The sequence below is a fragment of the Pristis pectinata genome, chromosome 14 (assembly GCF_009764475.1).
Source record: "Pristis pectinata isolate sPriPec2 chromosome 14, sPriPec2.1.pri, whole genome shotgun sequence".
In the NCBI taxonomy this organism is placed as follows: domain Eukaryota; kingdom Metazoa; phylum Chordata; class Chondrichthyes; order Rhinopristiformes; family Pristidae; genus Pristis; species Pristis pectinata.
The window spans coordinates 24,877,866-24,900,213 of record NC_067418.1 but is presented as its reverse complement, the minus strand read 5'-3'; the positions used below and the strand labels follow the sequence as shown (position 1 = coordinate 24,900,213).

The 22,348-nt window shown below is 39.8% G+C and overlaps 1 protein-coding gene across 8 annotated transcripts in view; it reads left to right on the top strand.

Moving 5' to 3' along the window:
* LOC127577661 (serine/threonine-protein kinase BRSK2) overlaps nucleotides 1–22,348 on the top strand; it is a 773,538-nt gene that overhangs the window by 459,144 nt on the left and 292,046 nt on the right. For all 8 annotated transcript variants that reach the window (XM_052029044.1, XM_052029045.1, XM_052029037.1 and 5 more), the window contains one exon: nucleotides 14,497–14,637. In XM_052029044.1, coding sequence (XP_051885004.1) covers nucleotides 14,497–14,637 — 141 coding nt within the window. The remainder of the gene's footprint in view (nucleotides 1–14,496; nucleotides 14,638–22,348) is intronic.

Sequence of the window (22,348 nt, the reverse complement as noted above, 5' to 3'; positions counted from 1 at the left end):
AGATGATCTATTTTTAAAGAATTAGACCAAATTAACCCATTGAGGTTTCATTGAAATGAACAAAAAATTCTTGAAATGTTCAGTAAGATTAAGTGCAACTGGACAATCAAAAGCACATTATTACCCACGCTAATCACTCTCATCTCTTTATTTTTCAGTTTGTATGTTAATACCTTTCCCTGCTTGTCTCTTCTCTCTCATAAACACACATTCAAATGGTACACATTATCTTAACATTACTTTGTCTATTCCTCTCTCTAATGCTTTGTTTTCACTCACTTTCTTAAAATGTCTTGCAACCTGTTAATGGTTTTGTATCTAATTTTATTCTGTTGCTTTTTCTGGGCTCCTCTCTGGCAGGATCTCTACCATCTTGCCAGTTTCTGTATTTTTTTCTATTTATTCATTTTTAGGAAACTGGATGTCACTGGCAAGGCCAGCAGTTGTTGCTCATCTTTAATGCCCTTGAGAAGGCATTGGTAAGCAGTCTTTTTGAACTGCTGCGTTCCTTCTGGTGAAGGTACTCCTACAGTATGGTTAAGTCGGGAGTTGCAAGATTTAAACCCAGTCACAATGAAGGACCAGTGATATATTTCCAAATTAGGATGGTGTGTAACTTGGAGGGGAACCTGCAGGCGTCATGTACTCATGCCCTTGAAGCCTTTGTCTATGTTGGTGGTGTAGGTGTTGTCAGGGTAGGCTGGGAAAATAACTGCAATGCATTTTGTAGATGGTAGATACTGCAGTCATTGTACGCCAGTGGTGGAGGGAATGAATATTTGAGGGTGATTGATTAGGTGCCAATCAAGTGGAATGCTTTGTCCTGGATGATACCAAACTGTTGGGAGTTGTTGGAACACAGCTCATTGAAGCAAGTGGAGAATATTCCATCACTCTCCTGACTGTATCTCATAATGGTGGAAAGGCTTTAGGGTATGGGGGTGAGTCACTCACTGCAAGGAATTCAGCCTTTGACATAATCTTTTAACCATGGTAGTTACGTGGCTGATTCAGTTACACTTCTGGTCAGTAGTGACCCCTGCATGTTGATAGTGGTGGAATTAGCAATTGTGATGCCGCTGATTGTCAATGGTGGGTAGTTAGACTCTCTCCATGGTAGGTAGTTAGACCTGGAGCAGGTCACTTTGTGGCACAAATATTACTGGACATTTATTAGAACATGCTTGAATGTTGTCTGAGGGTCTTGCTGCAGAGAGATCATGAATTAATCCTCTCTCATTTCCTAATATCTGATCTAAAGTAGCCTGCTCTCTGATTTCCTCCCTAATGTATTGCTCCAAGAAACCATCCTAAGTACAGTCAATGAACTTGCCCTTAAATCTACCCGTGCCAACTTGACATCCAAGCTATGTAATGCTTAAAGCTGCACGTGACCATTGTAGTACCTTTCTTACAAGTCCCCATTATTCCTTTATTTATGCTTAATCCTACCAAATAGTTACTGTTAGGGTGCTTGCATGGTACTTCCACCAATGACTTCTTACCCTTAATGTTTCTTATCTCCACTCAAAATGATTCTGCACCTTGAGCTTCTGAGACAATATCATTCTTCACTACCACAGTGACCACATCCTTTACTAATGGAACTATTTCACCTCTTCATTTTGTCTATACTTCTGAAGAGACGAGCACCCCTATAAGCATATCAATGTAATGACTACCAGATCATGCCCATTTGTTTCTATTGTGTTGTTATCTATCTTGTTCCGAATGATCCTTGCATTAAGATAAAGAGCAGTTAATTTTATCTGATTACTTTTCCTAACCCTGATTCTATTTACTGATGCACTCTTATGCATTGCGCCTCCCTGATGTACTCTGGCTGTTGTTACCCTTGAATTTGCCCCATACTATTGCCTTTCCCTTTCTCTGCTTTCTTAAGTAATCAATCATTGCTTCTCTCTTCTGATTTTATCCTCATGCCCACCTCCATGCCAAAATAGTTTAATCCCTGCTCAGCAGCACCAGCAAACTCCCTTGTGAGGGTATTGGTCTCTTCATGACAAGGTGCAAACCATCTGGCTTGTGAAGGCCATACATCCCTCAGAAACCATCCTAGCTCCTCAGAAATCCAAAGTCTCCTGGACTTCTTAAGTCCCAACAGTCTTAGCACTTACCCCTTCAAATCTCTGTTAGGACCTGTCAAATTTTATTGACCGGAGTTTCCATGCCATACATGCTGCCTCATTGGTTCCCATGTACATCAGGGACCCCAAATAACATAGATTAATTTGCTTCTGCTTGATTCAGATAATCTGCCCATTCCTGGTATTTGTCCAATAAACATTCTCTGAACTGCTTCCAATGCATTAACTTGCTTCCGTGAATAAAGAGACCAGTACACTGTGCTGGCCTCAGCAATTTCCTGCATTATACTCCACTTGCCAAGTATTTGCCTACTTGCAATCTATCTTTATCCCTTTATAGCCTCCTATTTCCTCTTCACAACTTTTTTCCTACCTATCTTTGTGTTATCAGTTAAATTAGCAACCATATCTTCAGTATCATATCACAGCTCTTGTGATTTAAATTACAGGAAGATTGTTTATGAGGATTGTTAATGAAGTTAGTACTATTCATACCTTAAACCTTTTGAGCAAAGATGTTGGCCCAGAATTTCCTGCCAGAACCTATGTGTTAAATATGAAGTTACTATTTAGGTAATAGAAATACTGTTACCTTAATAAAACTTGTAAATATTAACTAACTTTATCAAATATAAATATCCCTGGCTGAAGGGATAAGGTAACCCTATTTTCCGTAATCTGTTACAATAGAGCATAAAATTTGGGATTTTTATTGTATTATTGTATTATTAGTCTAAAGGGGTGTTTGATGGTTGGTGTGGACTCAGTGGGCTGAAAGGTCTGTTTCCAAAAGGAGCATACTGGAAATGCCCAGCCGATTAGGCAGTGCCTGTCGACAGAGGAAAAGCTCAGCTAATATTACAGATGGATATCCTTACAGCAGAGCCGCCCAGTTGTGATATTAGCAGGAAAATCAAGGCTTCTGAAATTGTTGAATTCAGTATTGAGTCCTGAAGGCCTCAACGCACTCAGACTGAAATGAGGTGCTGTTTCCTCAAGCTTACATTGAGCCTTGATAGAGCAGTGAAGGAGATCACAGACAGGCCAGAACTGGGAGTACAATGGAGAAATAAAGTGACAGGTAATTGAAAGTTCAGGGTCACCCCCATGGATTAATGGGAGGTGTACTGCAAAACATTCTGCATTTGATTTCTCCAATGTTGAGGAGATTAATCATGAGCGCTGATTGGAAGAAGTGCGAGTGAATCAAGCTAAAAGAGCATCTCCTGCAGTTACATGTTAAAGTGCTGTGTGAAGTGCGTTATTGGTGACTTGAAAGAGCAAGCCAGTAAGTCAGGAAGGAAAAAGTCTTTTTGGAATGCTAAACAAGGATGCTAAAGGAAGATATTCGTGTTGGAAGCTTGTTGAAGGTGGTGGAAATTGCAAAAGCTGGTGGGTTGGTAGTTGAAGACCAGGGGAACTTTGTCTTTGCTCCACTTGGGGGAAGGGAGAGCAGAAACATAGGAAATAAATGAGACATAGTCAAGAGCTCTAGTTACTTTGGTAGAGAGAAAGCCATGGATAAGGCCAAAAAGAAGACATCTCAAAAGTTCCTGTCTCATCATCAAAGCAGATATGGCAGTGATAGAGTATCTCGGAGAGAGAAGTCCTTTCAGAAGATAGGGTAGCAAAATATTTTCAGTTGTGCATGATTGTGTCAGCTACTGTGTATGTTATAAAACTTAATGGAGAAAGAATAAATGTAAAATGACACTTATTTCACAAGTTAGCTTTTAAAATTTGTTCAGCGTTTTCGCCTTTAGTTAGATAATACACTCCAATTGCAAAGATGGTCCATGTTGCTGTCACAGAAATAGTAATTGCTGTTAATGGAATTTAAAATTACCACATTTATATTACAGTGTTATACCCAAATTTAGAGACCTTCACATGATTTATAATAAATAGGAGTTCATAATGAAAGTTGGATTTTCACAATAGGTTAGAAAATGTTAATAATTAGATTTAACTGAACATATTCAATATGTTCACATTTATACAACTTAATAATATTGATACATGTCTAACAGACCATAACCTCAGTAAATATTCACAGTTTAAATCGGTTCAAAACCAAAACACGACCCAAAGTAACTAAAAAAAAGTCTATATACCCATAAAGAATGTAAATGCCTGCAGAAAAGGCATTGTAAAAATGTTTAAAGTATTACCTAACCATCAAAGACAACAAAGGATTAAATTGCTTTTAGCGCTACCATGCACTATTTGCAGACTTCCAAACTTCTAAATTCTTCTCTTGCCCTTCTACTTTACTTTTGACTGTGGCTATCTAGCTTTGTCATGACTCCTGTGCTATATCCTCTGTTGTTATAGGTCACACCAGCTCTTCTTGCTTATCTCTACATTTTCCCTTGAACTCTTATATCCTACTGGTGAATTTGTCATAGCTATGGAAGGTAACTGATTCTCCCGTACAGACATGCAGTTTGTTGTCTGAATGGAATGTTTCAGTTATGAGGAGACAGTGGATAGTCTGGTCTTATATTCAGAGGAGGCTGAAGGAACACCTGATAGAGGTATGCAAAATTATGAGAGGCATAGATAGGATAGATAGCAAGAAACCTTTCCCCATGGCAGAAGTGTCTTAGACCAGAGGGAATAGGCTTAAGGAGAGGAGTAAAAAGTTAGAGGGGATCTGAGGAAATATTTTTTTCACTCTAAGACGGTGATTGTCATCTGGAACACATTGCCTAAGATGGTGGTGGAGACTATCACTACACTTAAGAAGCATTTGAATCATGGAGGCATGGTAGGCTATAGACCAAGTGCTGGTAAATGGGATTGGTATAGATTGGTACTTGATGGCTGGCATGTGCAAGGTGAGCTGAAGGGCCTGCTTTTGTGCTGTATAACTCTATGACAGGTTGCCTAATGACAGGATTATGAGACTGAGTCCCATCCCCGAGGTCATCCTCAATGTTTCATTGCCCCTCACCTTTGAGCATGGTTCAGTTAAAGATAGCCTGGTTCTATTCTTGGACTTCATTGTCACTTATGGAATATGTAGTTTACAAAGTTAACTGAGAGCATATTTTTGTAATCCTCTGGATTTGTCTCTGTACTAAAAACTTGGCTTTTATCCTATTTCCTGGATGAATTGTTCATGCATAGAGATGAGATTTCTCTGTCTTTGTTCTTGCATTTGATAATTGTTTAAAAATAGGGCAGCACAGTGGTGCAGCCAGTGTAGCCACTACTTCATGGCGTCAGTGAGCCAGGTTCAATTCTGACCTCTGTTTCTGTCTGTGTGAACTTTCACGTTCTCCTTCTGACCACATAGCTTTCATCTGGGTACTCCTGTTTCCTCCCACATCACAAAGACATGTGGGTTGATGGGTTAATTGGCTAGTGTATATTTCCCCAGGCGTGTAGGTGAGTGAGAGAATTTGAGGGCAATTGATGAGAATGTGGGAAGAATAAAAAAAAATTGAATTGATGTATTATTGGTGTAAATGGGTGCTTGAAGGTCAGTGTGGACTCACTGGCCAAAGGGCCTAATTCTGTGCTGTATGTCTTCATGACTCTCTGATTCTAAAAGGAATGCTGAAATATATCAACTTACTACTATCCTAAGGTACCTTGACATTGTGTATTGAGGCCTTGTGGGCAGTCACAGTTCCAGAGAGCCTGACTCCTATGCATTTTCCAAAACTCTATCTCTCACGGTCCTACTTGGGATAATCGAATATTACTTCTTTTATTTAGTTGGGTTGTTAGGTAGAACACCATGTGAACATGAGGCACTTCTGCAATGAAATATGAATGAATTCTATCTCCACTTACATTTTAGTTCCTGCCAGTTGTCCATAGAGCATTATTAGTCGCAGCATTTATGAAGTCTGAGACCCAGATCATCCAATTAGTTGGGATCTCCTAACTGAGAGAAAAGGCAAGGCCTCGAGCATGATAACAAAACACATTAAGACTTAAGGAATATATCTATAAAAAATAATGGCAGGAGTCATACTGGCACTCTATTATGGGTTTAAAATAAATACATTGCAAAAATTCCAAAGGGAAATGATTTTGTAATTCAGCAATGAGCTTTAGGAACTCTCCAAATCCTTCCTTTCACATGAATTTGTAAGTTTAATTATGAATGTTTTAAAGAACATTTTATCAGCTCTCTGTGTATTCAGCAATGAAGCTACATAATTTAGTGCTATCACATGTAGGATACAGGAGGTATAAATACTTTATATGAGAGAAATAATAATGGTGCAAAATAATAGTATTTCATATTTTTGAGATAGATATTTCCTTTAAGAATGGGAAAAACTGAAACTATTTCATTTTAGAAAGATTTGTGCTTTGGAATCTGGAAGTACTTCCTAAGTGCAGGACCTAAAATATCAGTCAGTATTAATCCATTTGAAACAATACAATTGGTTCAGAACTACAAGAACAATTAATATCAAATGAATTTTCCATTGAAGGTAAGGGCTGATTTCTTACATGCTTTAAATTATTAACATAGCCTGTATGTGTTAATTTGTCTTGCTATTGCTGAAACTGAAATTCTGGTCTTAATTTTATAGACATAAACTGGGAATGGGCAGAAGTACAACACTGCATATATACCGTGTATAGATGCATACTGAAAACATCAGAATGTGATTTTATTTGTTGAAGAGTATGTTTCATTAAGAATATGCATATGGTTCTCCACATTAAGACATTCTGTATGGTAAAGACGCCCATTAAGGAAAAATTAAGTTTGGAGAATTCAGATGCATAGTTGATCTTGAAGTATTCCACATGATTTGTGGGATTTGTTTCATTAACCATTCTTTGCAAGCATTCTCACTTCCATGTATGCCTCAAGAATTTTATAGTTTTGAGTGGATGTGTAGGTATAGCCAAATTCTGACATTATACCGAAGCACTTTTCACTATCAAATCAAATTCAATGAGTACATATAAGTTCCAGCAGATTTGAAAGTTGTTAACCAATATTACGGTGATCCTACACATTTTAGGTATTTCCTCAAATTCCTGTGTCTCACTGGGCAGTGTTCCAATTCTCATGATATTTATAAGATACAGTCTAGAGTTCTTATAACTGTAAAAACTGGAAATGGCAAAGTGGACAATCCATATTCAAAGGCACTAGTTTGCCTGACCTGCTGAGTATTTCCGGTTTTTATTTTAGACTTAACGCATCTGTGATATTTTAGTTTTGGAACACTCACACAGAACAAAATTGGGATAATAATTCCAAAAGGTTAGATGCAGCTATTTCCTCCAGTCAGATCAGGAAATGACTTGATAACTATTTCTTTCTTAGGCAGTCTGCCCAGTCAAGTGACTGATCCATGAAGTGACGATAATGCATTATGGAAGAAATAAATCTACAGAATTGGTCTCCAGCAAGTCTGCTGCTGGTTTCACAAAGAAATATTCAGATAGAAAATATTCAGTGTAAAAGCAAATTAAATAGTTCATATGATACATTTTTAATTCTGTGTGGGACCATTTCCTACACCAGTTATTTTGTTGTATTTTGTTATATTAGATATTGTATCATTTTCTACCTTAACTTCCTTAGATGAACACATACAAGCTCATGGTCCCTTAAAAGAAAAATACACCCATTATGATTAACTTTATAACCGGCAAGTTATTGCAAATGTTCTCCTTTTCAGAGAATAACTTCTTTAAATAGTGAATTCATCCATTATTTTCTTTTATAACTTTTTATTGCCACTTGTACTAATTGAAATAATTTAGCTGGTATCTGGTTAGGTGGCACAGATAAATAAGGTATCTGAGCCCAGAATTTCACGTCAGAAACCAGAATTTAGAATCCAGAGGGATAGGATAGTAATCTCGTCACTGTCATGACAATAATAGAAACAATGTGGAGTCTTAATATAATTCCTATGGGTATATCCACAATACAAAACTGTTTATCAACACTGCAGTAGCTGGATTTAGAATTGAAACTCAAAGACACTGAATGGATTGGAAAATTAAAAATGCTATCCTTGGGTAAAATCAGAGTTGAGACTGTGCTTTGCATCTATACCCTGCTGAAGCTAAAATGGAGTGCTTAGTCTTGTGGCTTGTGAAATAGAGCTCTTCACATCACTAATTTATTGTCTTGATGAGTAATTGCTCAGCATAATTGAAATGGTCTTGAACAAGCAGTCTGATGTATTTTCAGATGCATAGTCAAAGTTACAAGTATGTGCTTAAATTCCTGATGCCTATATGTGAAAATGTAATGAGGGGGCTCACTGATCATTATTTGCAAAGAACCCCTTAAGTACTGCTTTTAATGGTTTGCATAGATGCTGACAAGAATCATGTGTTGCACAAGTATAATAAAAGAGCAAAGACAGAAGATTCTGGAAACCTGAAATAAAAATCAAAGATTCTGAATTCACTCAGCAGGACAGGCACTGCCTGTGGAAAGTGAAACAGTTAACGATCCAGATTTTGCAGACAATGGTGGATTGCCTGTGCTCACTATTAAACTTTGGATCGGCTTCTCACCTTTTCCATACCCCATGGTGAAAATATGCTGGATGAAGCTGGTTCCAAGTTCAGTAGCAAGTTTTGAGTCATGACAACACCTTCCAACCACCTGGAGTGTTAATGATTTGGAGTAGAACAAGCCCCTTCCATGAAATCACTGATAAAACTGAGCAGCTAAAGCAATCAAAATGCAGTGGATGTTTCTGAATATTACTAATATTAGAAAGCATTCCAAAACTACTAAAAATAATCAAATTATAGTAAATATTGAAAAGTAAAAAAAATGAATACTTCCAAACATTACCAGCATAAGGGTTGGGGAATTGAAGCATCTTTGCTCATTGTTGTTAGACTCCATGAGGTGGTAATAGGATTGACTACAAATAATTGTCAGAAACTTTGGAACTTCCAAGTGTGCCTGTACATCTATAGAAATTCCAAAGTTATTGGCACTTAAATGTAAAATGCTGGCAATTTCCCATTAAATACAAGCAATGTTTCAGATCAATCATTTCCAACTCTTTGAGTTTGTAAAAACTTTGAAGACCATGTCTTATGGTAGTTGTCTCAATCTGTCAAGTGTTTTAAGAAACTTACCATATATTAGCACTCTGAGCGGTTTACAGTGCGTTACCTTGGCCCAATCTGTAGCTAACTCAGTGAAACGTCTGAGTGGGAGAATAACCTACATACACCACATTTACGTTACTTACCCAAGTATCAGCTTTTAACAAGATACCAACTTCTATTCAATTTGCCAAACATTCATGAAGACATGTTCATTCTTTTCATTGCTTCTTTATTTGATTTGATTGTTAATGTGTCTTGTTTGGGTTGTTGTGGATCCTTTGACACCACTTCCAACTTCTCTCTCATTCTTCTCTACTACATCACTCCATCACATCAAGATTTTTTCATTTCCTCCTTGATAATGCCATTTTGGTAACTCCTTTTATTATGTAATCCTCCATTGCCTTTGAACATGTGCGACCTGTGCCAATCCTTTCTCTTGTATCTTCTCAGGTACCTCCACAAGTCTCACTGATAAAAATATCCCTCACTTTGTCCAGCTTCTTTACTTCACACATGCATTAGATTAGTTCATCTTTGTCAAATTCAATCTCCTTGGCTTTTCCTTAGGTGCTAAGTCTTTACTCAATACAATAGTCCCTATTTGTTTAGTTGAATTCATTGTATAGAATTTATTGCATAAACATTAACTAAAAGAGTGGAAATTGTGGAAAATGTGAACCAGTCGTACCTTACTACATGAATCCTCATTCAAGTGAGGACAAATGAGAACAGACTAGGAAGAACGGATAGTTAAGTAGGCTGGTGGTGGAGAAGAGGATAAACCAGGAACAAATTAGGAGTGAGGAAGTAAATGGAGAAACGCTCGGTGTAAGGAGAGGGACAGCCTAAAAGTGGGAAAGAAACAGAAAATAGGAATGCATCTCACAGTAAAATTAATAATTTCCCTTTAATTCTGCAGTAATTTTTGGCAACATTTACATTTATTGGGATTGAGTAACAGGAGAATTGTAGTTTTACTTCTGTCTGCAGTGTAAGCTCATCAGTTGTCTGATATAAAGTGAGATTCCAACAGCTGTCAACTTTGGCACACAATCGATCCAAGGTAATTTTGGCAGAATAAAATGTCTCAAAATAACCTCCACACATGCGGTATAAATAATTGTACAAGCATCTCCATCACAATCTGCTTTTGTGTAAAAGCCAGGTCATCAGAGGACAAATGAAATTTTCCTGTTGAATTAACAATTATGAAAGCAGCAAGATATTTTTCCATAACCAGGACTGTAGAGCTGTAATCTTCACATAATTTGTTTCTTTCCTTTTGTTTCTAAATTGAGCCCCATATAGACTACGCAATCATAAAGTATTACATGCTGTTTTGAAACTGCTTGAGCTCCATCTCTGAACATATTGTTCCCTTGCTTGCTTTATATTGCAAATCTTTTATACAGAAAATTTCCACTAAGAGTGTTAACAATTTTTTTAGCTTTTTTTTCCTGAGCTGTGTATTTAATTGGGTGGAGTAAGTAGAATATTTCAGTCTCCTCCAAAGGACATTGCAGCTCTTTTTGATTTCTACTATAAAGTATAAATAAATAGATGAGTATATATCGAAAATGCCATAATTTGATGAGCTGCTTTGAAAAGATATGGTGAAAAGCTTTCGTTTGTGTGCCATCCAGACAGATCATTCCATACGTAAGTACATCAAGGTAGTAAAAAGGAAAACAGAATGCAGAATGTAGTGTTACAGTTACAGAGAAAGTGCAGTGCAGGTGGACAAAATAGAAGTGTCTTTCTTCTTCCTAAAATGTGGCTTCCCCTCTGCCATTATTGATGGAGCCCTCACACGCCTTTCCGCCATTTCCCATATGTCTGCTCGCGCCCCCTCCTCCCCAGCGATAGAGTTCCCTTCACCCTCACCTTTCACCTCACCAGCCTCTACATCCAACATATCCTTTGCCACTTCCAGCAGCTCCAATGTGATCCCACCAACAGTTACATCTTTCCCTATCCCCACCCCTCAACACCCTTTCTGCTTTCTGCAGTGACCATACTCTTTGTGACTTCCTGGTTCACTCATCCCTTTCACCCACCCCTCCTCCATCCCCTAGTATTTTCCCCTAATCATAGGAGGTGTAATACCTGTCCTTCCACCTCCTCCCTCACTGTTATTCAATGATCTAAGTAACGCTCCCAGGTGAGGCAAAGATTCACGTACACCTCTTCTAATTGGGTATACTGCATTTGGTGCTCATGATGTGACCTCCTTGGAGAAACCAAGCATAGACTAGGTGATCATTCTTTGGAGCACTTATGCTCTGTCTGCAACAGCCATCTCAAACTTCTGGTTACATGTCATTTTAACTCCCTTCCCATTCCCACACCGACCTGTCTGTCCTCGGCCTTCTCTGTTGCAGCAGTGAGACCAAAGGCAAATTAGAAGAAGAAAATCTCATATTCCCAATTTCAGGTGACACACAGCTCCTCCCACACACACTCTCCGGTCCAATGAAATTTCTCTCCCTTTGTTTACCTTTCCCAACCCTTCCCCTCTCTCCTTCCCCCACCTGGTTCCATCTGCTCATTCCCCCCCCGCCCCCAATCATCTGATTCCACCTATAAACCTTTGTCCCACCCCTCCCTCAAACTACTATATGCTGGCAATCTGTTCTCTTTCACTCCTGATGAAGGGTCTTGACCCAAAACATCAATTTACAACTTTTATCTCCACAAATGTTCCATTTGATTGGAAAACAACAAATGTAATTCCTTTATTCAAATAGAGAGTGGGATGGAAAGCAGGAAATACAGGCCAATTAGCTTGATATCATCAGTCTTGCAGAAAATGTTAGATATTATTAGTAAACACATTACAGCAATGCTCTCAGAAAAAGTCAAGGTAATCGGACAAACTTGGCATGGTATCATGACAAGGAAATCCTCTGTGACCAATTTACTTGAGTTCTTAGAAGGAGTTGTGGATAAAGGAAAACAAGGTGCCATATCCAAGGCCAACAGGCAATGGAGAAGGCATAAATAGGTACTTTTCTGGTTGGCCAAACGTAAAGGGCAGTGTGCATTTGGTGAAAGTTTTACAAAAGGTATAATTTCGAAACAGTGAGAGATTACAGACTTCTGACATGCAGAAGGATCTGGTTATTCTAGTATACAAATGCTAGTATGCAGCTACAGCAAATAATTAGGAAAGTTAACAATGTTATTGTTTATTGCTGGGGAATTGAATCTAAAAGTATGGAGGTTATACTTAAGTTGCAAAGCGTATTGGTGAGATAAAATCTGGGTATGGTGTTTGTTCTCCCTAATTACAGAAGGCTTACCGGACTAATGCCTGAAATGGGTGGGTTGTCTTATGAAGAAAGATTGATTTTTTTCACTTAAGTTTTGAGTGTTCTCTTCCTCAAAGGGTGATGGAAGCATAGTCTTTGAATATTATTAAAGCAGAATTAGATACTTGATAAGCAAAGGGTTGAAAGATTATCATAGGCAGACAGCAATGTGGATTTGAGATTATTGTCAGATCAATGATGATCTTATTAAATGGTGGAGCAGGCTTGAGGTGCCAAGTAGCCTACTCCTGTATATGTCATAGCAAAGCTTTAAGAAATTGGCATGATATGGTCAAGAAACTCTTTGCTGTATAACATCATTTTCATTAGTTTTGTTTTTTGCCTTGTTATATATGTTAGTTCTTCTCCCTCTCTTCTTATCTCCTTCTGCAATAATTCACCATGCAGTGGTGACAGATAGCAGGCCTCGTTCCTGCCCTCTTTGCATTCTACTCTTTTCATTCTGCTTTTTGCTACATGATAGAAACTGTTTGAAGGAACTTGTACATTGAAGAAGTGTTATGGAGGTCAACTAGACAGCACTACTACTACAAACAGCTTTCTGTAGCTTAAAGGCACTGACTTCTAGGGGTATATAGAGCAGTTCTCTCACTGTTAGTCATGGTAATTGCAAATTGTTGTTCTCTATTGGCCTTGACTCCCAGCAGTCCCAGTCAAAGTAAGCAAGGGACAGCATGCAATTCAGTATTTTAGTTCTGTTCCCAAGGTTCTTTATTATGAAAATATAAAAACTCTATTAAGTACATGAATCATTGTTTCCGAATTTGCCGTCTCAGCATGACAACCAGGCAAGGTCACCAAGTATGAACCAGTTTCCTGGCACCCTGGGATTCCATTCTGCCTCAGCAGTATTCTCAACTACTTTTTTAAAAAATGGAGGCAAACAATTAACCTCTTTAAAATGTATTTACAACCATAGTTCTGGCAATGCATTATTACGTTTATAATTAGTTATTAACATATTTTATTTTGTTGTAGTGCCTTCAGAATTCTCTGTAAATCCCATTACGGAAGAACTGTCCCTAGCAACATCTGCTTGTTCTGTGGAAAGCTCTCCATATTTGAAATATGTTTTATCTAAATTTTCAACCTTCATGTTTTGGGGAAAATCAGTTATTTTTAAAATGTTATTTATTCATGTATAGTTGTCTTAATTATCCCCCTTTCTGGTACTAAAGCCTAGAAATTAATATTGCTGATATTAATGGAAATATTCTAACATTTCTGCCCACTGTTTTAATGTTGTTGTAAAGCTTTTTGATAGAAATGGGTTAACACTTTCACTAATGTAGTGGCAAAACACTATTATTCATAAACATTACCTGTTAGGCCATCATCTTCCGTCGTTTATATCCTTCATTTACAGTATACCCTGCAATTCTTCAATATTTGAACCATCATTGGAGCAGTTCCAAATACAACACAAAAGTACAGATAACTTTGGTAAAGAGAAGAGTGGAGTGGGTCCTGTGATCCTTTATACAATGTGGTTACAGATTTTGACTTTTGTGGATTTGTGACACTTCCTATTAATTAATAAACTAAGATACTACATTTGTGGGTAAGTATGTTTCAAAGATTCACTTCCTTTGTCAAAGAAGGTAGGTTATTCTCTGATAATGTTGAGGTTAAGTCTTGATTCAGGATCTTAACCTGAAATGCCGACTATCCCTTTGCCTCCACAGATGCTGTTTGACCTACTGCGTTCTTCCAGCAGTTTGTTTTTTTTTCCCCAGGATACAGCATCTGCAGTCTATTGTGTCTCCAAGGTTAATTTCTTGATGTCTTTGCATTACATACATTATTTTTTAACACAAAATGGCATTTACTTTAAAGCCATAATAGTGGGCAATCAGGTAACATTTTGTCCTTTTCATTAAGATAGAGCCTCTCAACAGGAATATGTTTAAGATGCTATATTTACATAGCTCCTCAGATAGTCTCTCATTACTTTTCTTATTTTGTGTTATTTCATTCCTCAGGTATTTGGTGCTAGAACATGTTTCTGGGGGAGAGCTCTTTGATTATCTTGTGAAAAAAGGACGATTGACACCAAAGGAGGCCAGAAAATTCTTCAGGCAAATAATATCTGCATTAGATTTCTGCCATAGTCATTCAATATGGTAAGCTACAAACATTGCTCCCACATTAAAATGAAAAATGAATCTGCTTATGTCTAAATTCAGTGTACAAAATATATGTTGTTAGACAACTATTCAACAGTTATTGAGAATGATCACATCAATCAAGAAAAGATTCTGTGGACATGTGGGCTCTTTACTATTGGGATGCTATTAAAATTTGATGAAAGTAATAATTTTAGAATCTTTTGATACCATATGACTTTCATCTGAGTACACCAGGAAGAGGATTCATCTTGAGACTGGCATCAAAAACATGATAATTAGTCAAATTCCCTCAGAGATGTTGAATTTGACTTTGGAAACTTTCCTTATGGTAAAATAGTTTATTGTAGCAGCCAAAACTAAAGTCGTATTTACTTGGTAAGCAGCTGTAAATTAGCGTTTTGCCAGAAGCTGGAGTTAATTAGTAATAGTGACCCATAAAAGTGGTATGAGGTATCTTCATAGTTCTAATATTTAAACTCTGAATTGTTGTTGATTTCTTTAGACAGCTGTAGTTCAGTGATTCATATCCTGTTGGCCCACTGGGATCCTAATCACACTCAGTCCAACACAAAGCAGAAAACAATACATTTGTTCTTTTACAGGAAGGCAGGTTGGTGGTGTCCATCATGCAACAGAGCCCAATAGAGATGATCATAGGTTTACTTGTTCATTTCCAGTCCTCTTCTATATAACTGCATCTTTACTTGACTTTTTTGATTGCCTATTTTAGGTGAGGCCATCTAACATCATTATCTCTGATGTGCGATTTTCTGCATGGGTATTAATTTACTCTTCATCTATTTCTTCTTTCTCTCTGCTCTATCTGTGAAGGAGAATTCTGCTACATACATGGCAGGTCATATTGTGGTCAAATCATATTAGCCTAATCCAGAATAATTTGTGCGCTTTTGTGTGAGCAATATGTTAATGAATTACCAGAAGAGCACAGAATTACTGTAGCCTTCTATTATTTGTTTGACAATTATTTCTTTAAACCAATTAAGAAGTCTGATCCATTGTGCTTTTTCAATACTTTATGAACTTTTATTATCATTTTCTGACCATATTAAATAAATAAACTTTGAGCAACATTGAGATAATGAAACAATAATGCCACAATGGGTTAAGAAATGATAACCATGTAGTAAATATAGCTAGGCGGTTTCAGATTAATGAATTTATCAGAAGTCTAAGATGAAACTGCAGTCTGTGGTCACTCCTTTATGGCTGAAAGTTATTCAACACTAGAATTATTTTGCTGTTTTATTGTGGCTGGTATGTCCAGTTTTCTTTGGGCAGAGTGAAACTGTGATTAAAAAATAAGTTATGTGCAGAGCTTGCAGCTTTCACAAGTGGTAACCTTCTGAATTAACAGAACAATCCCCGCATGTTAAAAATAAAAACAGATAACAGGGAAAATGCACGTTTGAACAGGCAACCAGATAACATCTATGGAGAGAGAAACAGTTTGAGGTTGATGATCTTTCATCAGAACTGGAAATTGTTAGCAACAAACAACTTTTAAGATGGAGGGAGAAGGGTTGGGTACAAGTGGTGAGATCAGAAGAGAAGGCTTGTGATGAGGAAGAATACAGGAGAAATTAAATGGTAAAATGGATGCTGCTGCAAAGCAAAGGAGTGTAGTAATGAGGCATTGTGAGAAAACAGATCAATTTGAGAAGTTGTAAATGAAAGTGGTGTAACCCTGCGGTAAACAACAAAAAAAAAACATTATTTCCAGAATTGTCATCAATGGAGCCTATTATTTTTAAGACAGTGGAAATTGCACTCACTTTTAGTGAGTTAGACCTTCATATCAGAGGATGCAGAGATTACTTCAAAGTTACAAGTTTAAGCCATTTAAGGTTGCATTGGTAGAACAGTGTACCATGTCGGAAGCAACTAATGCTAGATAAAATGATTAATAAAAGGAAGCAAAGTCAGGGAATAGTTACCTTCATTACCAGAAGCAGAACTGTAAAATGTAAAAGTACTTTGAAGTCATCACTTGAATGAGCATCAAAAGAACCTAAAACAAGGAGCTGCATACCTATGTGTAACTAATTGGCAATTCTTCAATGAAATAAATAATCTTCACTTGGGTTGTTTGGAAAAAGACTGCCAGGATTGATGGATAGAAGTTTTCTTATAGAATATTGGATAATTAATGTGCTGCAAGATCCAAGGAATTAAAGATAACCTGCATGATGAGAACAGGTTTGAGTCCTTGCAAACATCAGAGTTGCATGCACTCACTGATTTATTTGTTGATTCATATCCTGCTGACTACTGACTTCTGACTTTATTACTGTAGTGTGTTTTGGCTGTTTGGCTTTATGTATCCTGTGACTTCAGAACAGTAGCTGCATGCACAATGTCCATGATGTATAAAACAGATTAAACTTAGTATTGTAGTCTTATTTTCCATACTGTAAATTCACCTCCATCAAAATGCAAGTATTGGTTGAAAAGACAAATAACTGAATTGTTCAAAAGCAAATTCAACTGTTCATTTTAAGTTTTAAAATAAAAGATAATGTAATTTGTAAGTGAATTTATTCATCAAAGTTAATGTGAAACTGATTATGATGCAAATATATTCAAATATAGGCACAATTACTTGAGGTTAATTAGGCAGCAGGTTAAACAAGACAGTCTATCAACCATTAAGACAGTGTCACTTTGGTATTTTTAACTAAATGAAGATCTGGAAAAATATTAATGTTCTAATAATGTATTCTGTGGAAAAACTGTTTGAAGTTTATTTGACGTGTAGATATGAAGAGACTTCAACCTTGTTGCAAAGCTATAAAGCAACTCATCAACTAAAAGGATCCTGTTCAGTAGCTGAATAGAACTGTGCAATATTGTTAACCTCTCAGCATAGTTCACTGTTGACATTGCAGTTCTTGTTTTATTTGACTGCAACCTGACGGTGTTGCCAGCTGATGTGTTAAAACTGTAGCTTACTTTCTGAGGTTAGGCTCAATTGGTTCTTCATGTAATCCACCAGCACAAAACAAAAAGCCATCATTGAAAGAGAAATTAAAGCTTGTCCTATATGTGTTAGTAGTAGGGAGTGGAAGACTTCCACTATGGAAGATTCCGTCTTGCGGTGGGAAGTAGGTATTTTTACCTGGAAATTCCTTGTTATCGTGATTTATGTTGGATTAAGTCAGGGGAATCAAAGGGGTGAGGTCTGCAATCCTGAAGGAATTGTGGGGGCTGGTGGTTGGTAGAGAGAATGGGTTGGGGATGGGGATTCATGAGTCATTGAGAGATGCAGCGGGAAAACAAGCCCTTCAGCCCACCATTCCCACCAACCATCAACCACTCATGCACTAATCCTACATTAATCCCATTTTAATTAGATTGTTTGCCTGGAGCTAAACTGCCTGGGAATCAATAGTGGTTGGGATTGGTAAATAATTGTGAGTGGCTCCTGGTAGTTGAGTGATGGAGTTATCAGGTTTATGATTGAGGTAGTTTGAGGGCCCAAGAGTGGATTGGGAATGGAACCATCTTAGAGGAGACATTTTTGAGGCAGGTTCTCAGCATCAGCCAAACCTGGTCACCTCTGTCACACTGAAACAGGCTTCTTGAGCATGCCCAAAGTCTGCTTTTGCACATGGCCAGTAGATGGCATGGGCCAGACATGTACAGTGAAATTACAGAACCAACATCCAGGTGTGTATTGGACATGGTTATATGCCTGTCCAGGCCCTCCTTTGCTTTGGCCCACCAGATACACAGAAGAGCTGGAATGATTGCTGGAGGCTTTTTGCAACTTGCATTGTCGCTGATCTTCAAAAGGTCTTCAGCTAGCATTGGGATTGCACATTGTGCTGCACAACCCAATTTCTAGACCAGTATGGCTTTCTTCATGTGTCTTTGCATTTCCAATATATCACCAAACTCACTATGTCCACTTATGGTGCCCCTTGACTGCACTTCATAGAACATAGAACAGTACAACACAGGAGCAGGCCTTTGGTCCATGACATCTGTGCCAACCATAATGCCAATTTAAACTAATCTCACTGCCTGCACATAGTCTAAATCCCTTAATTCCCTCCCTGTTCATAATGCCTCTTAATCATTGTTTTCATATTTGCTTCACCACCTCCCCTGGCAGTGAGTTCTAGGCAACTACCACTCTCTGTGTGTAAAACAAAAATTGCCTTGAAACTTCCTTTAAACTTTCACCCCATCATCTTAAACCTATGACTTCTCATATTTCCAACCTGGGAAAAATAATCTGACTATCTACCTTATCTCTGCCTCTCATAATTTGATATTAGGTTGCTCCTCAGCCTCGACACACCAGAGAAAACAACCCAAGTTTGTCCAACCTCTCCTTATAGCTAATACTCTCTAATCTTGGCAACATTTGGTGAACCTCTTCTGCACCTCTCCAAAGTCTTCATGTCCTTCCAGTAATGTGGTGAGCAGAAATGCACAGAGTACTCCAAATGTGACTGAACCAATTTCTTATTCAGCTGCAACATTACTTCTTGACTTTTATACTCAATTGCCCTGAACAATGAATGCACATATGTCATACATCTTCTTTTCCACCCTTTCTACTTATGTTGCCACTTTCAGGGAGCTATGGACTTGCACCCCATGATCCCTCTGTACATCAATGCTCCTAAGGTCCCTGCCACTTACTGTATACTTTTCTCTTACTTTTGACTTCCTAACCCAGCCATCTTCCTTTTCCCATCCTCTTTAACCTTTTATTTTCCTTGTCCTTCCCTAACATAGCAATGTGTCTATCACCTCACACCTTTCAGGAACTCTATTCTCACCAAACCCAACCTGGCCCATGCCAACTCATCAACCTTCCTTCTCATTTAGTGTCATTACCATCTTGAATCTGCCTTAAAAAGGAAAACTATACCCTGATGCAGCTATCATACTCTGTAGCAGTTACCTGCATTAACCTAAGTAGACCCATACTTCAGAATTTCTTCCTTAAATGTTCCCACTTCCTTTGATCTCCATTCTTTAATTCTCCATCTTTGCTAACACATCTATATTTCCTTATGTCTCTGTGAAGCTTCTTGCAATTGTATTCTTAATTAAATGTGTTTATGTGCGAGATTTGGTCATAGTAATTGTAGTTGAATAGTACTTACTTTAGTAGTGGCAATCCTGGTGGTAGAAACCTGGGAACAATTCCCCTCCTTGCCTTCTACATCAGAAACTGGTGTGTGCTGCGGGGTGACCTGAATAAAGGGCAGAGATTAACAAACAACCAAGAAAGTATTTGATTTACAGAGAGTTAATTATTCCAGCTTCATTTCACCATTATTCATTTGAATGTAGAGTTCTAGCCATGTTTTAGAAATATTACAGTGTAGCGACTCACCGTCTGGGCAAGCGAACCGGCTCAGCAGTCGGGTCACAAGGCGTTGGAGTGGCGAGGCCCAAGATGGCGGCGGGCCTTCGTCTTCCCCGAGCGACGGGGAGAACCCGCGTGCAGGGAAGACTTGATGACGTAGCATATACATCATTGCCAGTTGCATTGGGCGGGAACAGTCTCCCTTAAAAGGCCCGCGCAAGGCGGGAAAATAAACCAGTTCTGTTCTGAAACTCTACGACTCGCGTCTTGTGTTCATTGCGCGGTAGCAACCGCTACATTGGTGACCCCGACGGTCCAAACGGATTTTGGACCCGCACAATGGACAGCAACGCAACATCCAACGCAGTGGCACTCAAGCTGCCCACCTTTAGGACGCTTCGTCCAGCATCTGTTTCACCAGGCCGAAGCGCAATTCCACCTTCGGTGGATCACCTCCGACTCCACAAAGTACTACCATGTGGTCAGCTCTCTGGACCAGGAGACAGCCGCCCAGGTCAGTGATTTCATCCAGTCCCCTCCGGAGGAACATAAGTACCCGGCTTTCAAAGACCTTCTGATTCGGACCTTGGCCTCTCCCGTCGTGAGCGCGCCACCCGCCTCCTTCATCTCAATGGCCTAGGGGACAGATCCCCATCCACGCTAATGAATGAGATGCTGGCATGCCGAGGGGACAAACCCTGCCTTAATGTTCGAACAGGCCTTCCTCGAATGACTACCCGATGACATTCACCTGCTGTTGGCCGACGCTGATTTCAGAAACCCTTCGTGAGGTGGCTGCCCGGGCAGACATCCTGTGGAAGGTCAAACGCGAGCACGGTTCGTCCATCGGCCAAATTACCAGGCCGCGAGCCCAACGCCCGCCTGAACCAGTCCCGGCAACCGGGCGACCACACCCCAGAAACACAGACAACGACACTGCCAACCAACCGTGTTTCTACCATCAGAGGTGGGGCGCGGAGGCCCGTCGATGCCGCCCACCCTGCAAGTTAAGGAAATGCCAGCGCCAGCCGCCGCTAACAGCTATGGCGGCTGGCCACCGACAAAGCCTCCTATTCCTTCAGGACAAGCAGTCTGGGTGGCGTTTCCTCATTGATACTGGAGCAGAGGTCAGTATTTTGCCCCCGACTGGCCGCGACACTCGTAACAGGCAACAAGGTCTGGTACTCAATGCCACAAACGGCACAACGATACGGACTTTCGGTACCCGTACACTTCAGTTACAATTCAGCGGCAGCCGTTTCACCTGGACCTTCACCCTTGCCACCGTCGCCCGACCACTCCTAGGAGCCGATTTCCTTCGGGGCCACAACCTGTTAGTCAACCTGTGAGGGAAACGGCTAGTCCCACTCCACAACCTTCCAGACCTACCCCCTGGGAGAAACCAGCCTACCAGCCCCACGCTTGGACTCCATTTTCCTGTCCGGCAACGAGTTCACCAAGCTCCTAGCTGAATTCCCATCAGTCTTGGCACCTCAATTTACGAATTCTATGCCCAAACACGGGGTCCAACACCACATCATTACCACAGGGCCACCACTTCATGCCTGAGCTTGACGCCTACCTCCTGACAAGCTCCGCCTGGCAAAGGAAGAGTTCCGTCGCATGGAGGAGCTGGGGATTGTTCGCAGGTCAGACAGCCCTGGGCCTCCCCCCTGCACATGGTCCCCAAAGCCACCGGCGGGTGGAGGCCCTGCGGCGACTACCACAGGCTGAATGACGCCACCACCCCGGACCGCTATCCCATCCCTCACATTCAGGACTTCGCAGCGAACCTGCATGGACCCGCATCTTTTCCAAAGTGGACCTCGTTCGGGGATACCACCAAATCCCGGTCCATCCGGATGACGTCCCCAAAACTGCAATTATCACCCCATTTGGCCTTTTCGAATTCTTTCAAATGCCATTCGGCCTTAAGAACGCCGTTCAGACCTTCCAGCGGCTGATGGACGCGGTAGGCCGAGACCTGGACTTCGTGTTCGTTTACTTAGATGACATACTAATCGCCAGCCGTGACCGCCAAGAACACCTTTCCCACCTCCGTCAGCTGTATTCCCGTCTCCGTTGATTTCGGCTTCACAATCAACCCGGCAAGTGCCAATTCGGACTTGACTCTATCGATTTCCTCGGCCACAGAATCACCAGCGACGGAGCAACAAACCCCTACCTGCCAAGGTGGACGCTATCCGCCATTTTGCCCGCCCCAGTATGGTCAAAGGCCTACAGGAATTCCTGGGATGGTCAACTTTTACCATCGGTTCATCCCTACAGCAGCCCGTATCCTGCACCCTTTGTTCGCGCTGATGGCTGGTAAGGGCAAGGACATCGCCTGGAACGACG